Source organism: Pseudonaja textilis, chromosome 2, assembly GCF_049901715.1.
Source record: "Pseudonaja textilis isolate UNSWEBS1 chromosome 2, rPseTex1.2, whole genome shotgun sequence".
In the NCBI taxonomy this organism is placed as follows: Eukaryota; Metazoa; Chordata; class Lepidosauria; order Squamata; family Elapidae; genus Pseudonaja; species Pseudonaja textilis.
The window spans coordinates 107,592,935-107,606,600 of NC_141991.1; the positions used below are offsets into that span (position 1 = coordinate 107,592,935).

At 39.3% G+C, this 13,666-nt stretch overlaps 1 protein-coding gene across 4 annotated transcripts in view; it reads left to right on the plus strand.

The window, feature by feature from the left end:
• FBF1 (Fas binding factor 1) overlaps positions 1–13,666 on the plus strand; it is a 43,279-nt gene that overhangs the window by 24,262 nt on the left and 5,351 nt on the right. For all 4 annotated transcript variants that reach the window (XM_087924845.1, XM_087924843.1, XM_026702022.2 and 1 more), the window contains exons 14-24: positions 46–477; positions 950–1,027; positions 2,501–2,598; positions 6,514–6,572; positions 7,571–7,726; positions 8,691–8,791; positions 9,731–9,937; positions 10,152–10,259; positions 10,787–10,926; positions 11,743–11,861; positions 12,683–12,805. In XM_087924845.1, the coding sequence (XP_087780971.1) occupies positions 46–477; positions 950–1,027; positions 2,501–2,598; positions 6,514–6,572; positions 7,571–7,726; positions 8,691–8,791; positions 9,731–9,937; positions 10,152–10,259; positions 10,787–10,926; positions 11,743–11,861; positions 12,683–12,805 (1,621 nt within the window). The remainder of the gene's footprint in view (positions 1–45; positions 478–949; positions 1,028–2,500; positions 2,599–6,513; positions 6,573–7,570; positions 7,727–8,690; positions 8,792–9,730; positions 9,938–10,151; positions 10,260–10,786; positions 10,927–11,742; positions 11,862–12,682; positions 12,806–13,666) is intronic.

A 13,666-nucleotide genomic window follows, 5' to 3' on the forward strand; every position in this document is an offset into this window, starting at 1 on the left:
TAAGGCTGCCATTAAAATTATTTTCATTTGAAAAAACTCCTGTAGGTTTTCCTCTGAGAACCTCAGTGACCTGAAAACAGAAGAGAGATCAAAGCCTTTCCCCTCAGCATCTAACAGTCCCATACGCAGCAAGTCTGGGGCTGACTGGCTAGGACTGAAAGATGAAGATAGTGACTTGCTACCGTCATCCCCGCTCAAAGAACCTAGCAAAAGCAGCGCAAGAGGACCCACGCTGGATATGCCATCATTTCCTTCAGAAGCTAAGGATCCCCCTCCTCCTCCTCCTACCACTATCCAGAGTCCTTTGACCACCAAACAAGTTACTGAAGAAGTCATTCAGAAGAAAGAACCAGCTGAGGATGATGGTGATAGCTGGCTGAATAATGTATTGTCTCAAAAAAAATCTCAAGCATGGGAGAAAATGAGAAAGAGATCTGCATCCTTAGATGTTCAGACACATGGGGATCATCTCACCAGGTAAGAGTAGGTAAATTCAATATATCAAGTTGCTTTTTCAAGAGGCAACTGCACTTTCTGGTTTTTCTTTGAAGACGTTTTGCTTCTCATCCAAGAAGCTTCTTGGATGAGAAGCAAAGCATCTTCAGAAAAAAAACCAGAAACTCCACTTGCCTCTTGGAAAAGCACCTTTGGGACAACCATGACCTGGATGACTGAGAACCTCCATAGACAAGGTATCAAGTTGTATATTCCATGTGGGTACTTAAGGGAAATGAACCATCAGTGCTTGATGTGTACTCCTCCTTCATGACAAGTCTTGTAGCTTATACTGAAGGAGTAAGAAAGTAGTTTCTTTAATGCAGATTTCCAAATCCTGGTGCTCTCCGTATGTGTTAGACTGATTTTTGCAATTCCCATTCAAGGTAGCAAGATCTTTGCTTTAATTAACACATGAAAGTTTGAATTCACATTTTTGTTCTCTTTTTATCAGCCAGCAGGTAATCTCCACTCAAGAACAACATCGATCTGCTGCCACATCAGATAAACCTGCCAGATTGGAACAATCAGAGTAAGAACTTGCATGATAGTTTTTCAAAGGCATCTGATTTGGGGTTTCTCAATCTCAACAACTATTCTGACCTAGGCTTCCCAAGATCATGAAACAGACTCCTTGTCCCGATAAAACCCCTTTTATTTAGGTTAAAAGGAATTCCTCTCCAGCAAAGTCCCGGAAAACCATCTTTCCTGAGATTTCACAACTACAGACCTTTATCAGGCTTGGAGAGTTGCCTGGATGTTATCTTCCAAATTGGCCTGGCAACGCTGTAGCAGCTCTTACTTGGCAAGAAGTCAGGAACAAATCTTTACCCAAAAGAATTGAACTAATTGTCTCTTGCAAACACCACTCCTCTTTTCGCTCCTCTTTATTCCCTATGGGAGGGGCCATTCACCATCCACCTGAGCCTTTACTCCTGAGTCGACCTTTCTTTCTCAGCTGTACTCTTCTCCTGGCAGCTGTGCGCATGCACACACCGGGAACAGGCTCCAGCTGCTCTTCTGCCCCACTGATCTCTGTCTCCGAAGATAGCTGGATCCTTAGATGTTCTGAAGCTGATAAATGTCAGACGGCCCTGGCCCCATCTCTGCCTCCGACGTAAAGTACCTGTCAGAGCCTTCCCCAGATGCCAGGACGGCCCATGTTCCTCCCCAACCTCCTGACTGTCTGAGTCTGCCAACAGCTCTGCTGGCCGCTGGCAGGCCACAACAGCAACTTGAAAATGTGCGGACTTCCAACTCCCAGAATTCTGCAGCACAGTGGTAGAAGGGAGCCCACACATTAGGGAATACTGGGCGTTAAAGTACAGGTAATCCTCAACTTATGGCCACAATAGAGCCCAACATTTATGTTAAGAAATGTTAAGAAAACTCTTAAGTGAGTTTTGCTCCCTTTTACAATTTTTCTTGCCACATTTGTTAAGCAAATCACTGCAGTTCTTAAATTAGTCACACGATTGTTAAATGAATCCGGTCTCCTCGTTGACTTTGCTTGTCAGAAGGTCGCAAAGGGGGATCACATGAGTCCAGGACATTGCAACTGTCATACATGTGAGTCAGTTGTCAAGCTTCCGAATGTAAATCACATGACCATGGGGATACTGCATCACCTTTTTTGCAGTCACTTTTTCCAGTGCCGTTCTAACTTTGAACGGTCACTAAATGAACTGTTGTAAGTCAAGGACTACCTGAATGTACACTCATCTTAAAATTGCCGAGGTTGAGAAATACTGATCAAATGGATGAAACGGAATGCTGGATCAAATTCTTATCAGACATTTGGCTAAATCAGTCATTATTTACCCATCACCCTTCCCTTCTTTACCCAAAACTCTGGCACCAAAATCATAGGGGACTCTACCACTTGCCGACTACCTTATTTTCATTGCCTTCGAAGGGTTATTTTCACAGCCCTTATTCCAAAAATGAGAAAACTGCATTTTATTCCTGTCTAATTATTAACCTTACCAGCCTCTGCTTATTTCAGGTCTTTCGTTCCTTGGGAAAGATCCCAGGAACAAAGTGCCCCTACTTTTCCATCTGATTCCAGGAAAGGGACTCCCTTTGGAGATACAATTTCAAGAGGTAAGATTCAAACTCTAGCCAGACTATCCAATAAGTGCACATTCACATTATAGCAGCGTTGTCATTGACAGACAAGGCATCTAAAAATGTTATAAGTTGCATCTGTTCTACAGGCTTGTTTACAAGCAAACTGCTTAAATTTCATTGCAGGGGCAGGGGGAAACAATGGGAGAAATATTTCAAGCTTGGGCTGCCCAAAGTAACACAGTAGGAGTATTGTTACATTCTGTTACAGAGTGAGATGCAAACATCCTGATTTTATTTCTTTCTTTGTTACTAATCAGTTTCCTTTGGACTATTCCACTCCCCACTACACAGCTCCTGAAAACCTTAAGTTTAGTCCCTAAATTCTCTTTAACAAATTACACATTTATATGAAACATGATTAAACACAGCGGAACTAGATTACATTTGCAATTAAATCATATTTATTAATCCTCCATTCCCTATTACTGGAACAGAGCCTCATTTAATATAATGGCTCTTGGCTCAAATACATACCTCTGCTTTAGATCTACCTCAGACCCATTCCTGCCATTCCTTTACATCTCTGTCATTCAGGGTGTGACGCTCTACTATTGCATCTGGCCTTTCCAGTAATCTTCATTTCTTCCTGCTTTTAGAAAGACTTTGGAAGACATTCTTGGTTCAGTATAGCAGGCAAGGGGAGTTTTTGATACTGCCAAGAGTCAGACTCCAGGCTTTCTGAGAGCTGCAGGAAGTGGAGCTATGATCCAGTGATGTTGCTGAAGGGATCAGAGCAAATCTTACAGCCTCTTTAAAAATGTATTGATGTACAGGTAATCCTCAACTTACAACAGTTGATTTTAGTGACCGTTCAAAGTTACAACAGCACTGAAAATGTGACTTGCGAGTTTTTCAGAGTTACGACCTTTGCAGCATCCTCATGGTCCCATGTGATCAAAAATCAGATGCTTTGCCACTGGTTCATATTTATGACAGTTGTTTTGTGTCCCAAGGGTCCTGTGATCACTTTTGGCGACCTTCTGACAAGGAGAGTCACTGGGGAAGCCAGATTCACTTAACAGCCGTGTTGCCAACTTAGCAACTGCAATGATTCATTTAACAACTATTGCAAGAAAGGTCATAAAATGGGGCAAAACTCATTTAACAAATGTCTCACTTAACAACAGAAACGTTGGGCTCAATTGCTGTCGTAAGTCAAGAACTACCTGTAGTAGCATTTAAGCAAAAGAGATGTGTTAAGCATGTTGGACGATTGATGCATCTCTTATTTGAGAGCTTGGCTTTACAAAATATAGCCTTTGTTATTGTTGACTTGCTGCCAAATAGGTTGCTCAATCTTAGTTGGTCCACGATTGGAAGATGGAATGAGAGGGTCCATGGTTGGTATATTGATTTCCCCCTTCCCAGCTCTTGCAATTCAAGAGAACAGTAATTTTTTGTTCCTTCCATCTGTTACTCCTCTGTTAAGTTCTCTTCCCCATTCCATGCATACATTACCAGCTAATTTAGAACTTGCAGGTTGAATATCGAAGAGGGTGTATACTGTATACAGGAAAAGATGCCAGGATGCCTATAATTATTAAATGTTTATTAACAAGATCCCTATGTTTACAGCATCACAGAGCTTTCCTCTCTAGTTCCAGTGGGGAGCCAAAGCAGTAGGGAGGAAATTCCATGGAATTAATTCAGAAAGTGTTTACTGAGCAGGTCTTCTAGCCCTTCAACTTTCCCCTTCCTCTAAATTGCTTATTTTAGACACTAGTAAGGAAAGGTTACATATTCACGAGGGTTAAGTGTCTATCTTGCATGGAGCAAGATAGCTAAGACAAAAGAAGAAATAATTATCTAATTGGACTTAGAGCAGGAAGTTTGTGATCTCACAACTTTTCATAGTAATTCTATTTTAAATATATATAATTATAATTACAGTGATAAAAAACCAATACATGTCTCCAAAAAGAAAAGAATGTAAAGAAAAAGTAGAAGATGCAGAAAAAGGACAAGTAGAAAAATAAAAATATAGTAAAGAAAATAAATAAATAATCTCTTCTTCCCATCCCTTAGCTATAATCAAATCTTCAAAGCCTTGTCATTTCAGTCTTGATGTCAACAGAAGTCTATCAAGGGCTAGCAGATATCTATTTTAATCTTGATCAAGTGTAGGTAGTCCTCAATTTACAACCATTTATTTAGTGACTGTTCAAAGTTACAGTAGCAGTGAAAAAAGTGACTTATCACTGTTTTTCAAACTTGCAACCACTGCAGCATCCACATATTCACATGATCAAAATTTGGATGCTTGGCAGCTGGCATGTATTTATGATGTGCAATCTTCTGGGATCATGTGATCACTTTTTGTGATCTTCTGAAAAGCAAAGTCAATGAGGAAGCCAGATTCACTTAACAACTGTATTACAACTGTGGTCTTTCTTTAAAGATAGTCTACTTATAGAGGCAAATACTCTTGTTCAACAATGTCCATTACATCCAATGTTAAAATATTTTACTCCATTCTGTATTGGTAAGTTAAAACTAAGCCTTTTCCTTTTAACTGAAATCTTTAGTTCCTTCTAGTGTCCTACCCCTGTGGTTTTTTTTAAAGAATTCAAAAGAAAAACATTTTCCCATGGGAAGGATTCTTATAATTAAGCGCAAAATCAAATCCATCTGGACTTTTGGTCTATTTGTATCTTTCCAAAAGCAAAGTTCGATTCAATCTTTTATTTATTAATTTATTAATTAATCTTCTTTAAATTCCTTAAATCCATCCTTAAACTTGTACTTGAAATTTGTTTTGCTAAGGGTTGAAGGAGATTCCCCCAGTGTTCGCAGACTTGATGTTTCAAAGATTCCTAATAGCTGAAAAGCAATTAACAAGCAATTTGAAAAGGTGAATAGAAAACAAGTATGCGAATCCAGAGTCTTTTTGAGGGCTGAATGTCTATTCCGTGGCTCCCAGAGCTCTAAAACTGCCTCAGAGTAGTCTTGCAGTCTCCTTGCAAAGTGCAACTATCTGGAGCACCTGTGGGCGATCTCAAATCTTTTCCTTATCCAGGGAGGGATTAAAAAGCTGCTCTATTGGCTCCATTTTTAGTAGAGCTATCTCCAATTCACCTTTCTTCCCTGTTATCTCACAACTCTGCAAGAATAAACAGGAAGAGCTAGCTTGTCTAAGCAGCCTCTCTTTTAGGCGTTAATCCAAAAATGCAAGTTAATTACAGGATACCAGACACAGTGGTTGCTATGTAGGCAGGGATGGGATTCAGTTTTTTTAACAACCAGTTCTGTGGGCGTGGCTAAGTTGGTGGGCGTGGCTTGGTGGTCATATTATTGGCTGGGTGTGACCAACTCAATATCACTCACATCGAGGCACACCTCTCCTTGCCTGGCCTCTCATGACTGGGGATGCTGCAACAGTCGTAAGTGTGAAAAATGGTCATAAGTCACTTTTCAGTGCCATTGTAACTTTGAATGGTCACTCCACACAAGCAAAGTACCAGCAAAGGAGGGGAAAAAAAACTCCAGAAAAGTTCCTGAGACAGAAAGTCTAGTCCTGCCAAGAACATAATATGGGTTAACAGAGGCAGTTTCTGTAAGCAACACCAGAATGTTTCCTTCCTGCTTTTCTTATAGGATTAGGCCAGTAATTTCTTCTAACAACCAGTTCTCCGAACTGCTTAGAATATTAACAACCAGTTCTAGCGAATAGGTATGAACTGGTAGAATTTCACCCCTGTATGTAGGAATTGCAGGAAACAGCATGAAGTCCAGAGGTATCTATAATATCTTAGTCCTTAAATCTGAGAAATAACAGTGGGTATTATGTGCTCTTAATAGCAATATTTTCTCCCTATAATTCAGTTTCTCTGCAATAGGAAACTTAAATTAGTTACTACAACTGATTTTTTTTTGTGGCTTGGATTTCAGCATCTGCAACCTTTGGACGAGGACATCAAGAAACCACTAAGGTTCCTGTTAATTCCCAGGTAGGTGTGGAGTAATGCACTCATTTTAAATAATGAATATCAGCAGGAATGATAAATCAGTATATCTCTTTAGCATCTGGTTATTTGTAGCATCCTGGACTTTCTGAATGTATTCCCTTTTTTTGCCTATGTTGAAGAAGAAACATTAGTCCAGAAGATTGCACTGTCCAATAATCAGAGTGCCTTGAGTACTAGAGTAACAAAAAAACCCAAATAATAACCTAGAGGGGTTTCTTTCCCTTCTACTTACGAAGATCACTTGAAGCATACATTCATATTCAATGCTCTCAATGTTTTTCTAGCCTGGTGGGAACTTCTACAGCATCCTGATTTAAATAATTTCAAATAATAACCTACCTATTGTGGTTAAATAAATATCCAGGGAAAGGAATTCCTATTTTTTTTCTTGTATAATTCACTCTTTGACTAGTTTTATGTAAATTAAGACTTACTCCTACGAATGTTTATTCAGGATGCATGACCCTGTGGATTTGCAGGGAGGAAGGTGCTTTGGAATGGCAGGCACTCACATCAAGTCAGCATCTCCCTCTTTTCCCAAGCTTGCACATCTGCCCTTTGTAGCTATATCTCAGGTGTGGAGAAAGGTGCACTAGTTTTAAGGAGCTGCAGACACGTTCACTTTTTTGCTTGTGAAAAAGCAGAAAGAAAAACACACTACACAGCCCTTCAGTTTATGTCTTGAAGCACTTATTTATATTGCTTATAAAAAGGTATCTTAAGGTATGAGATATCTGATAAGATATAAGAGGTATAAGATATCTTATAAGGTATAAAATGTATCACAGCTGTTGTACTTGGGGAAGACTCCACACCCAAGTTCCCTTTATTAAAACCAGTGAAATGAGTACAAAACTTTGCACAGGTTTTCCAGTAACCTTTATGAAATTGGTATCGATAAAGTGGAATAGAGAAAGATGAATATCTTTTTAAAAGTGTGCTGGATATTTGAAGCTATGACATTTTTTGTTCTTTTTTAGGCTCTGATCTTGGAGCCCCTTCTCCTGAGCTCACCTAATAATGCTGACTATGAAACAAAAATGCTGGGAGTGCAAGCGCAGCTCCGAGAAACGCTGGGAACCTATCAGGCCGAGCTTTTGAGTGCCCAGACTCGCTTCACTGAGCTTGAGGTTCAGGTAAGGGCATTGTGACAATAGCAGAATATCAGCATTGGAAGGGATCTTGGAAGTCCTCTAGTCTAACTCCTTGCTCAAATAGGAAACCCCATACCATTTCAGACTAATGGTTGTCCAATCTCTTCTTAAAAAACCTCTAGTGTTGGAGCACCTCACAACTTCTGGAGGCAAGTGGTTCCACTGGTTTATTGTTCTCAATATTGGGACATTTCTCCTTAGTTCTAGGCTGGTTCTCTCCTTGATTAGTTTCCATCCATTGTTTTTTGTCTTGCCTTCTGGTACTTTGGAGAATAGATTGATCTAATCTTCTATGTGACAGCCCCTCAGATATTGAAACACTGCTGTCATGTCACCCTTAGTCCTTTTTTTCAGTAAACATATCCAATTCCTGCATCTTTCTTCATATGATTTAGATAGAAATGGGTCCTCTTAGAAATAAAAAGTTAGGTAGAAGTCTGCTTGTAATACAAGACCACTGGTTTATATATCGAAGACTTGCAAGGATGTTGTTTTATTTTTATTTTATTTTATTTCATAAAGGGGCTCCTCTTACAATTGAGAAGCTCTTCCAATAGTTAGAGTTATAGAGAACAAGGTCAGGACTTTCATGCACACATATCACATTCTCGTAATTGTTCCTACAATCAGATGCCCGTTCTCACATACACTTCCATAACATAATTCTATGCATGGTCACAACTATATACTTATTCTCTTTTCAAGTATCTACACATAACTATCTCACAATTCTCTGCGAGAAGAGGTTTTAATTTATCAGAATGATTAGGTAGGGAGCAGGTTTTGCCTCCTTTTCATCATTCTTATCAATATTACGTTATATTACAGTTATGTTTATTCTACATTGTGATCTTCTACCTCTCCTTCCTTCCTTCCTTCCTTCCTTCCTTCCTTTTTTTCCATGCTTTAAACATGCTTTAAAAATAACTATTAAAAAACATTTCAGGTAAGACGACTTGAACTGGAGAAGAACCAGCAGAAACTCTTGCTGGAAAGTCTACAACGACGTCACCAAGAGGATTTGGAACTTATTGAGAATGCACACAGGTAGAAATGGGGTAAACCACTTGAGGTTATTAAAGTTTATTTAAGTATGTCTAGTACTACATATATAAAGTGAAAACATTATGGAGTGGGAACCACATGGAGAACTGGAGGCAACATTTAAATATAAATACTATCCCCTCAACACTGGAAGGCCCATCAGCAGGAACTCTTGCAGTTTCTATGTTTGCAGGGGTTTGTGTGTTGTTACAAGAGCTATTTTTGTAGAATCATCTCATAATTTAGAATTGAGAGAAATTTTTTATTATTTAGAAGAGGTCCCATCCTTGAGATTGAGGTTGAGATTGTATTTTAGGAGGAATGCACATTTATCAAATACTCCCAATTTTAGTATTATCCTACTCAGAGCTAAGGTTATATTGATTTAAATTCCTGCTTCCAAATTCTCAGGGATATTTTAGGGAATTCTGTCTGGGTCTTATTTCCTAGGATCAGGGTTCTTTGTTATATCCTTTCGTTGTCATTCCCAAACAGAGCATGAAAATTTTGGAGCAAGTGGAAAACCTAACATGAAAGTTTGTAAAATTGCAGCATTAAGAGACAAATAGCAAATAAAATATACCTAAAATATATATGAAAAGTTATTTCTCCTATCTTTATCTGCATTTTCCTTTTAAAAAAAAAATCTGCATTTTCCAACCTCATACCAATTTAATACATTCAGGCTCAATTCCTGAAATTTACAGCCAGCTTAGACAAAGAACTTGTGGTTCACATACGTCTGGATAATACCACTTTTGGGAAGGGCAAGGAAAACATAGGGGTAAACTGACATGAAGAGCACAATTTTCAAACATAAAACCAGCTCCAAGGTCATGCCAGCTCCTTTTAAATGTCAACTTGATAATCGAAAATATTCCTGGCTGCACAAAAATCCATTGCGTTCTTCCCTCTCCTCAACACTGCCAACTGGGGAGCTAGGAACCGTGTGAAGGTGGTTGAGGACTCGTACCGTCAGCGTGAGGATCGTCTCCGGCAAGAAAACCAGGAGTTGGTTGCACAATACCTTTCTCGCTGTCAGAGCGCAGAGGAGGCAAAATCAGAGATGTTAGCCCAGCATCAGCGTCGACTGACTGAGCTAGAGCAGGAAAAGGCCAAGGAAATTGATCGCCTACGAGAGCTTCAGCGGTAATATTGTGGGGAAGATGATGGGAAAAAAATTGCTTACACATTCTTGAATGGATGGTTATGTTATGTTTTTTCAGAAGCTTAAGTCAAACATGTAAGCTTGTTTTGTTTGACAAATCTGAATCTCTATATATTTAGACAAGTTTTACAGTATGTCTATGCTGAAATAAATGGAGAAACAGTGTTTGTTTATGGCCCTTTTTGACTCTTGCAGTATGTCCATCCTGGAAATGCGCAAGGATCATGATGAGCAGTTACAACGGTTGAAACAACTGAAGAGTCAGGAGATTGATGCAGTGACCAGTGCCACTTCTTACACCAGGTAGCAGGAGCTAATTATGCTAAAGAATTAGAGTACTGGAATGTTTATTCAGTTGTAAGGAGCATAAATAGTTGTATCTGGTAGTCAGTGCACATTTGTTAAGTGGAATCAACTCTGCAGTTTGCTTCTCTGGTTCACAGTGCTCCTATTTTTTAAAAAAGGATGAGGAGTGCCTATGATTCCATCCATGGACATGTGCAGTCCATACTAGAGGCCTGAGCAAAATACTAAGAGTTTTAAATCTGTTTTAAAAGGGATTCAAATACATAATTTTAGCAACATTGGCCAGAAATGCCATATGGACAATTTGGATACGGAACCCTACAGATCAGTCACTAAGCTGTAGAAGCCTACAGCTCAAAAATAGAGCCATGAGCCCAGGTCCCCGGAAGGGATTTGGTTCATATCCAGGGGAACAAAATATACGTTATTGAAGGTAGCTTTTGATTTCCGTTCTTTTGTTATGAGAAGTCAGTAAGAAACATGGAAATGGCTAGGCAGTGTGGTGCTCTGCTTGTCTCCTGCAGGTCTTTGAATGGCGTTATAGACCAAATGGAGAAGTTCTCCAGCAACCTGAATGATCTTGCCAGTAAGGTGGAGGCCACTCACCATACTACCCACCAAGGTCTTGAGATGGGAGCTCGCCAAAGAGATGAGCAGCTTAGGGGTATGTTCCTTTTGATGATTGGGACCCGAATAAAACTTGTTCTAGTCTAGGGCAACTCTTGTTCTTGGGCAGCCTACTTCAATCATGTTATTGCAATACAAAAGAGAACATGAAAATAGTGTGAAAGAATTTTATTTATTGTCTGTATTGTCAATAAATAAATGGATTTTCTAGTCTCATAGAGGATATAGTGTTTTAATATGTCACTACATTTACTTAATTGTAAATAGTTTTAAATCTAAGCTACAAAAATAGCAAGAAGTGGAGCAGCACAATATAAATGGAATTACATGGTGCAGTAAATACAGTTCATATTACTAAAATTCCTCTCTGATTTAAGTGACTTGTAAGGCTGAAATATAGATACAATGCATAGACAAACTCAAATTTTGGATGTGGTGCCAATTGATGTATTAGAGATTATGGTTTAAGAATGGTGTCACTATGAAGTTATTCCAGACATTGAAACATCTTTCCACCACCATTTTATCAGCTGTTCTTCATTTGAAGGGATAAGGCCACCTTTCTAATAATGTCCCATTCCGTCTCCTATCCTGGGACGGGTGTGCTGCTGCTCCTGGTGGATCATATGGCTGAGTAAGAGTATTATGAGGGAAGGGGTGAGGTAGGGTAAGTGCTCCTCTAGAAATGCCTCATCTTCTGTCTTATCTCCATGGATTATCATGACAACAAATCAGTGCAGATGTCGTAGCTCAAGAATTTGAGAATTCCATACACACATACCCAAAAAAGTTATGTCTACCATCCTGGTGGCTTTAAAAAGGTGCTAATTCTTTCCTTGTCCCAATCTGAAAGTTTTGCAAGACCGTTTGAACCGGCAACAGAGAGACATGGAAGATGAACGAGGCCGGCTACAAGAGGTTATTTCTAAGATGGAGGCCAGACTAAACGAGCAAACCCGCCTTCTGGAACAGGTTAGCTGATGGTTGGTATTGATGGTGGCAGAAATGGTTGGTATTGATGGTGGCAGAAATGTGAGAATTGAAGGCAACTTTTAACTTTAGGGCTACTCAGGTTTAGAATTTAAATTTTTCTAAATATATTTACTGTGACAAAGATCTTAATGAGCTTCCATATTGAGTGATTGCCATATCTGGTCACTATCCCTTCAAGACAAGAATCAGAAAGGAATTAGGTAAAGTAAAATTTCTCTCTTAAGGACTGGCCAGTCTCTTCCCCTCAGTCAGCAAGTCTGACTATTTCCTGGGAAGGTCAATGTAGGGAAAGGACAGATGACCTACAGCTAAGTGTTGTGTATTGGGAAGAGAGGCGTTTACAGATCTGCACATAATGTGCAAGCTAATGTTGCACTTGACAAGCAGAGCATTTGTAAAGAAAGCACCCATGAGTTTATAAACTATCTTCTTAGTATTACATAATGGTCAAGGTTTTATATTATTATTACTACAGCTCATCAAGTTATTTTTGACTCGTAACTTCCATATAAATAGATTTTTTCAATTGCCCATGTTCGGTTTGTTTTAAATGGTATATCTTGCAGTTTTAAATGGTGTTTCCATTAGCAATTAATTAAGACATATAGGAAGTATTTTCCTTTTGGATAAGTACTGCCTCAGTGATCAGAAGGGCTTCGAAAGGAAATCCCTGTTGGGATTTTAGGTGGCTTAGCCTAATTTGGGGTGGCTTAGTCTAACCCTGCTTGTTTCACACACTATCTTGCTTGGAGATGGATTAAGCCTTTCAGGAGCTGATGGGGTGCGTTCTTATGCCTTAGGAACGTTGGAGAGTCACCACTGAACAAGCCAAAGTGGAATCTTTGCAGCGCTCACTCGAGGAACAGAGAAGAGTCATGACCCAGCAACTAACCATGGAGAGGGAAGAGTTGGAGAGGGCAAAGGTTAGAAGCGCTCATGTTGTGAGATTAATGAGCATGTTGTGAAATGAGGACTAAATGCAACTAGGTATATGTCATTTATGATATGTCATTTACATTTATGAGGGACGCAGTGGCTAAGATGCTGAGCTTGTCGATCAGAAAGGTCGGCAGTTCGAATCCCTAGCACCGCGTAATGGAGTGAGCTCCCGTTACTTGTCCCAGCTTCTGCCAACCTAGCAGTTCGAAAGCATGTAAAAATGCAAGTAGAAAAATAGGGACCACTTTGGTGGGAAGGTAATAGTGTTCCATGTGCCTTCAACATTTAGTCATGCTGGCCACATGACCACGGAAACATCTTTGGACAGCGCTGGCTCTTCGGCTTTGAAACAGAGATGAGCACTGCCCCCTAGAGCCAGATACAACTAGCACTCATGTGCAAGGGGAATCTTTACCTTTACCTTATATGTCATTTACTGAATTTTACGAAAAGGAGAAATCTGAAAGCCTCCTCCATTTTTTATTCTCCCATATTTTCCTCATTGCTTTTCTGACTAATTCCACAGTAACTTTTATAATGCTTCATAATACTAGAATCCATATTGTACATAAATATATTCTGTACAGAAACTCAAAAAACTCACAAGTAATATCTGTAGTTCCTTGTAGTTCCATTTACATTTTAGCTATTCCTCGACTTATAGAGAGACATTTTATAATGGAAGCAGAGAAGATTTAAAATAGAATTCATATTCTGTTGCAAGGAGAAAAAGAATTTTTCCACTATGAGGAAAAATTCAAGATACATCAATTAAACCTAAGTAAAGTTAGCAACAGCCTTTTTAAAGTGACTATAACAGGTCTTATGATCAGGGTGAATTGTCC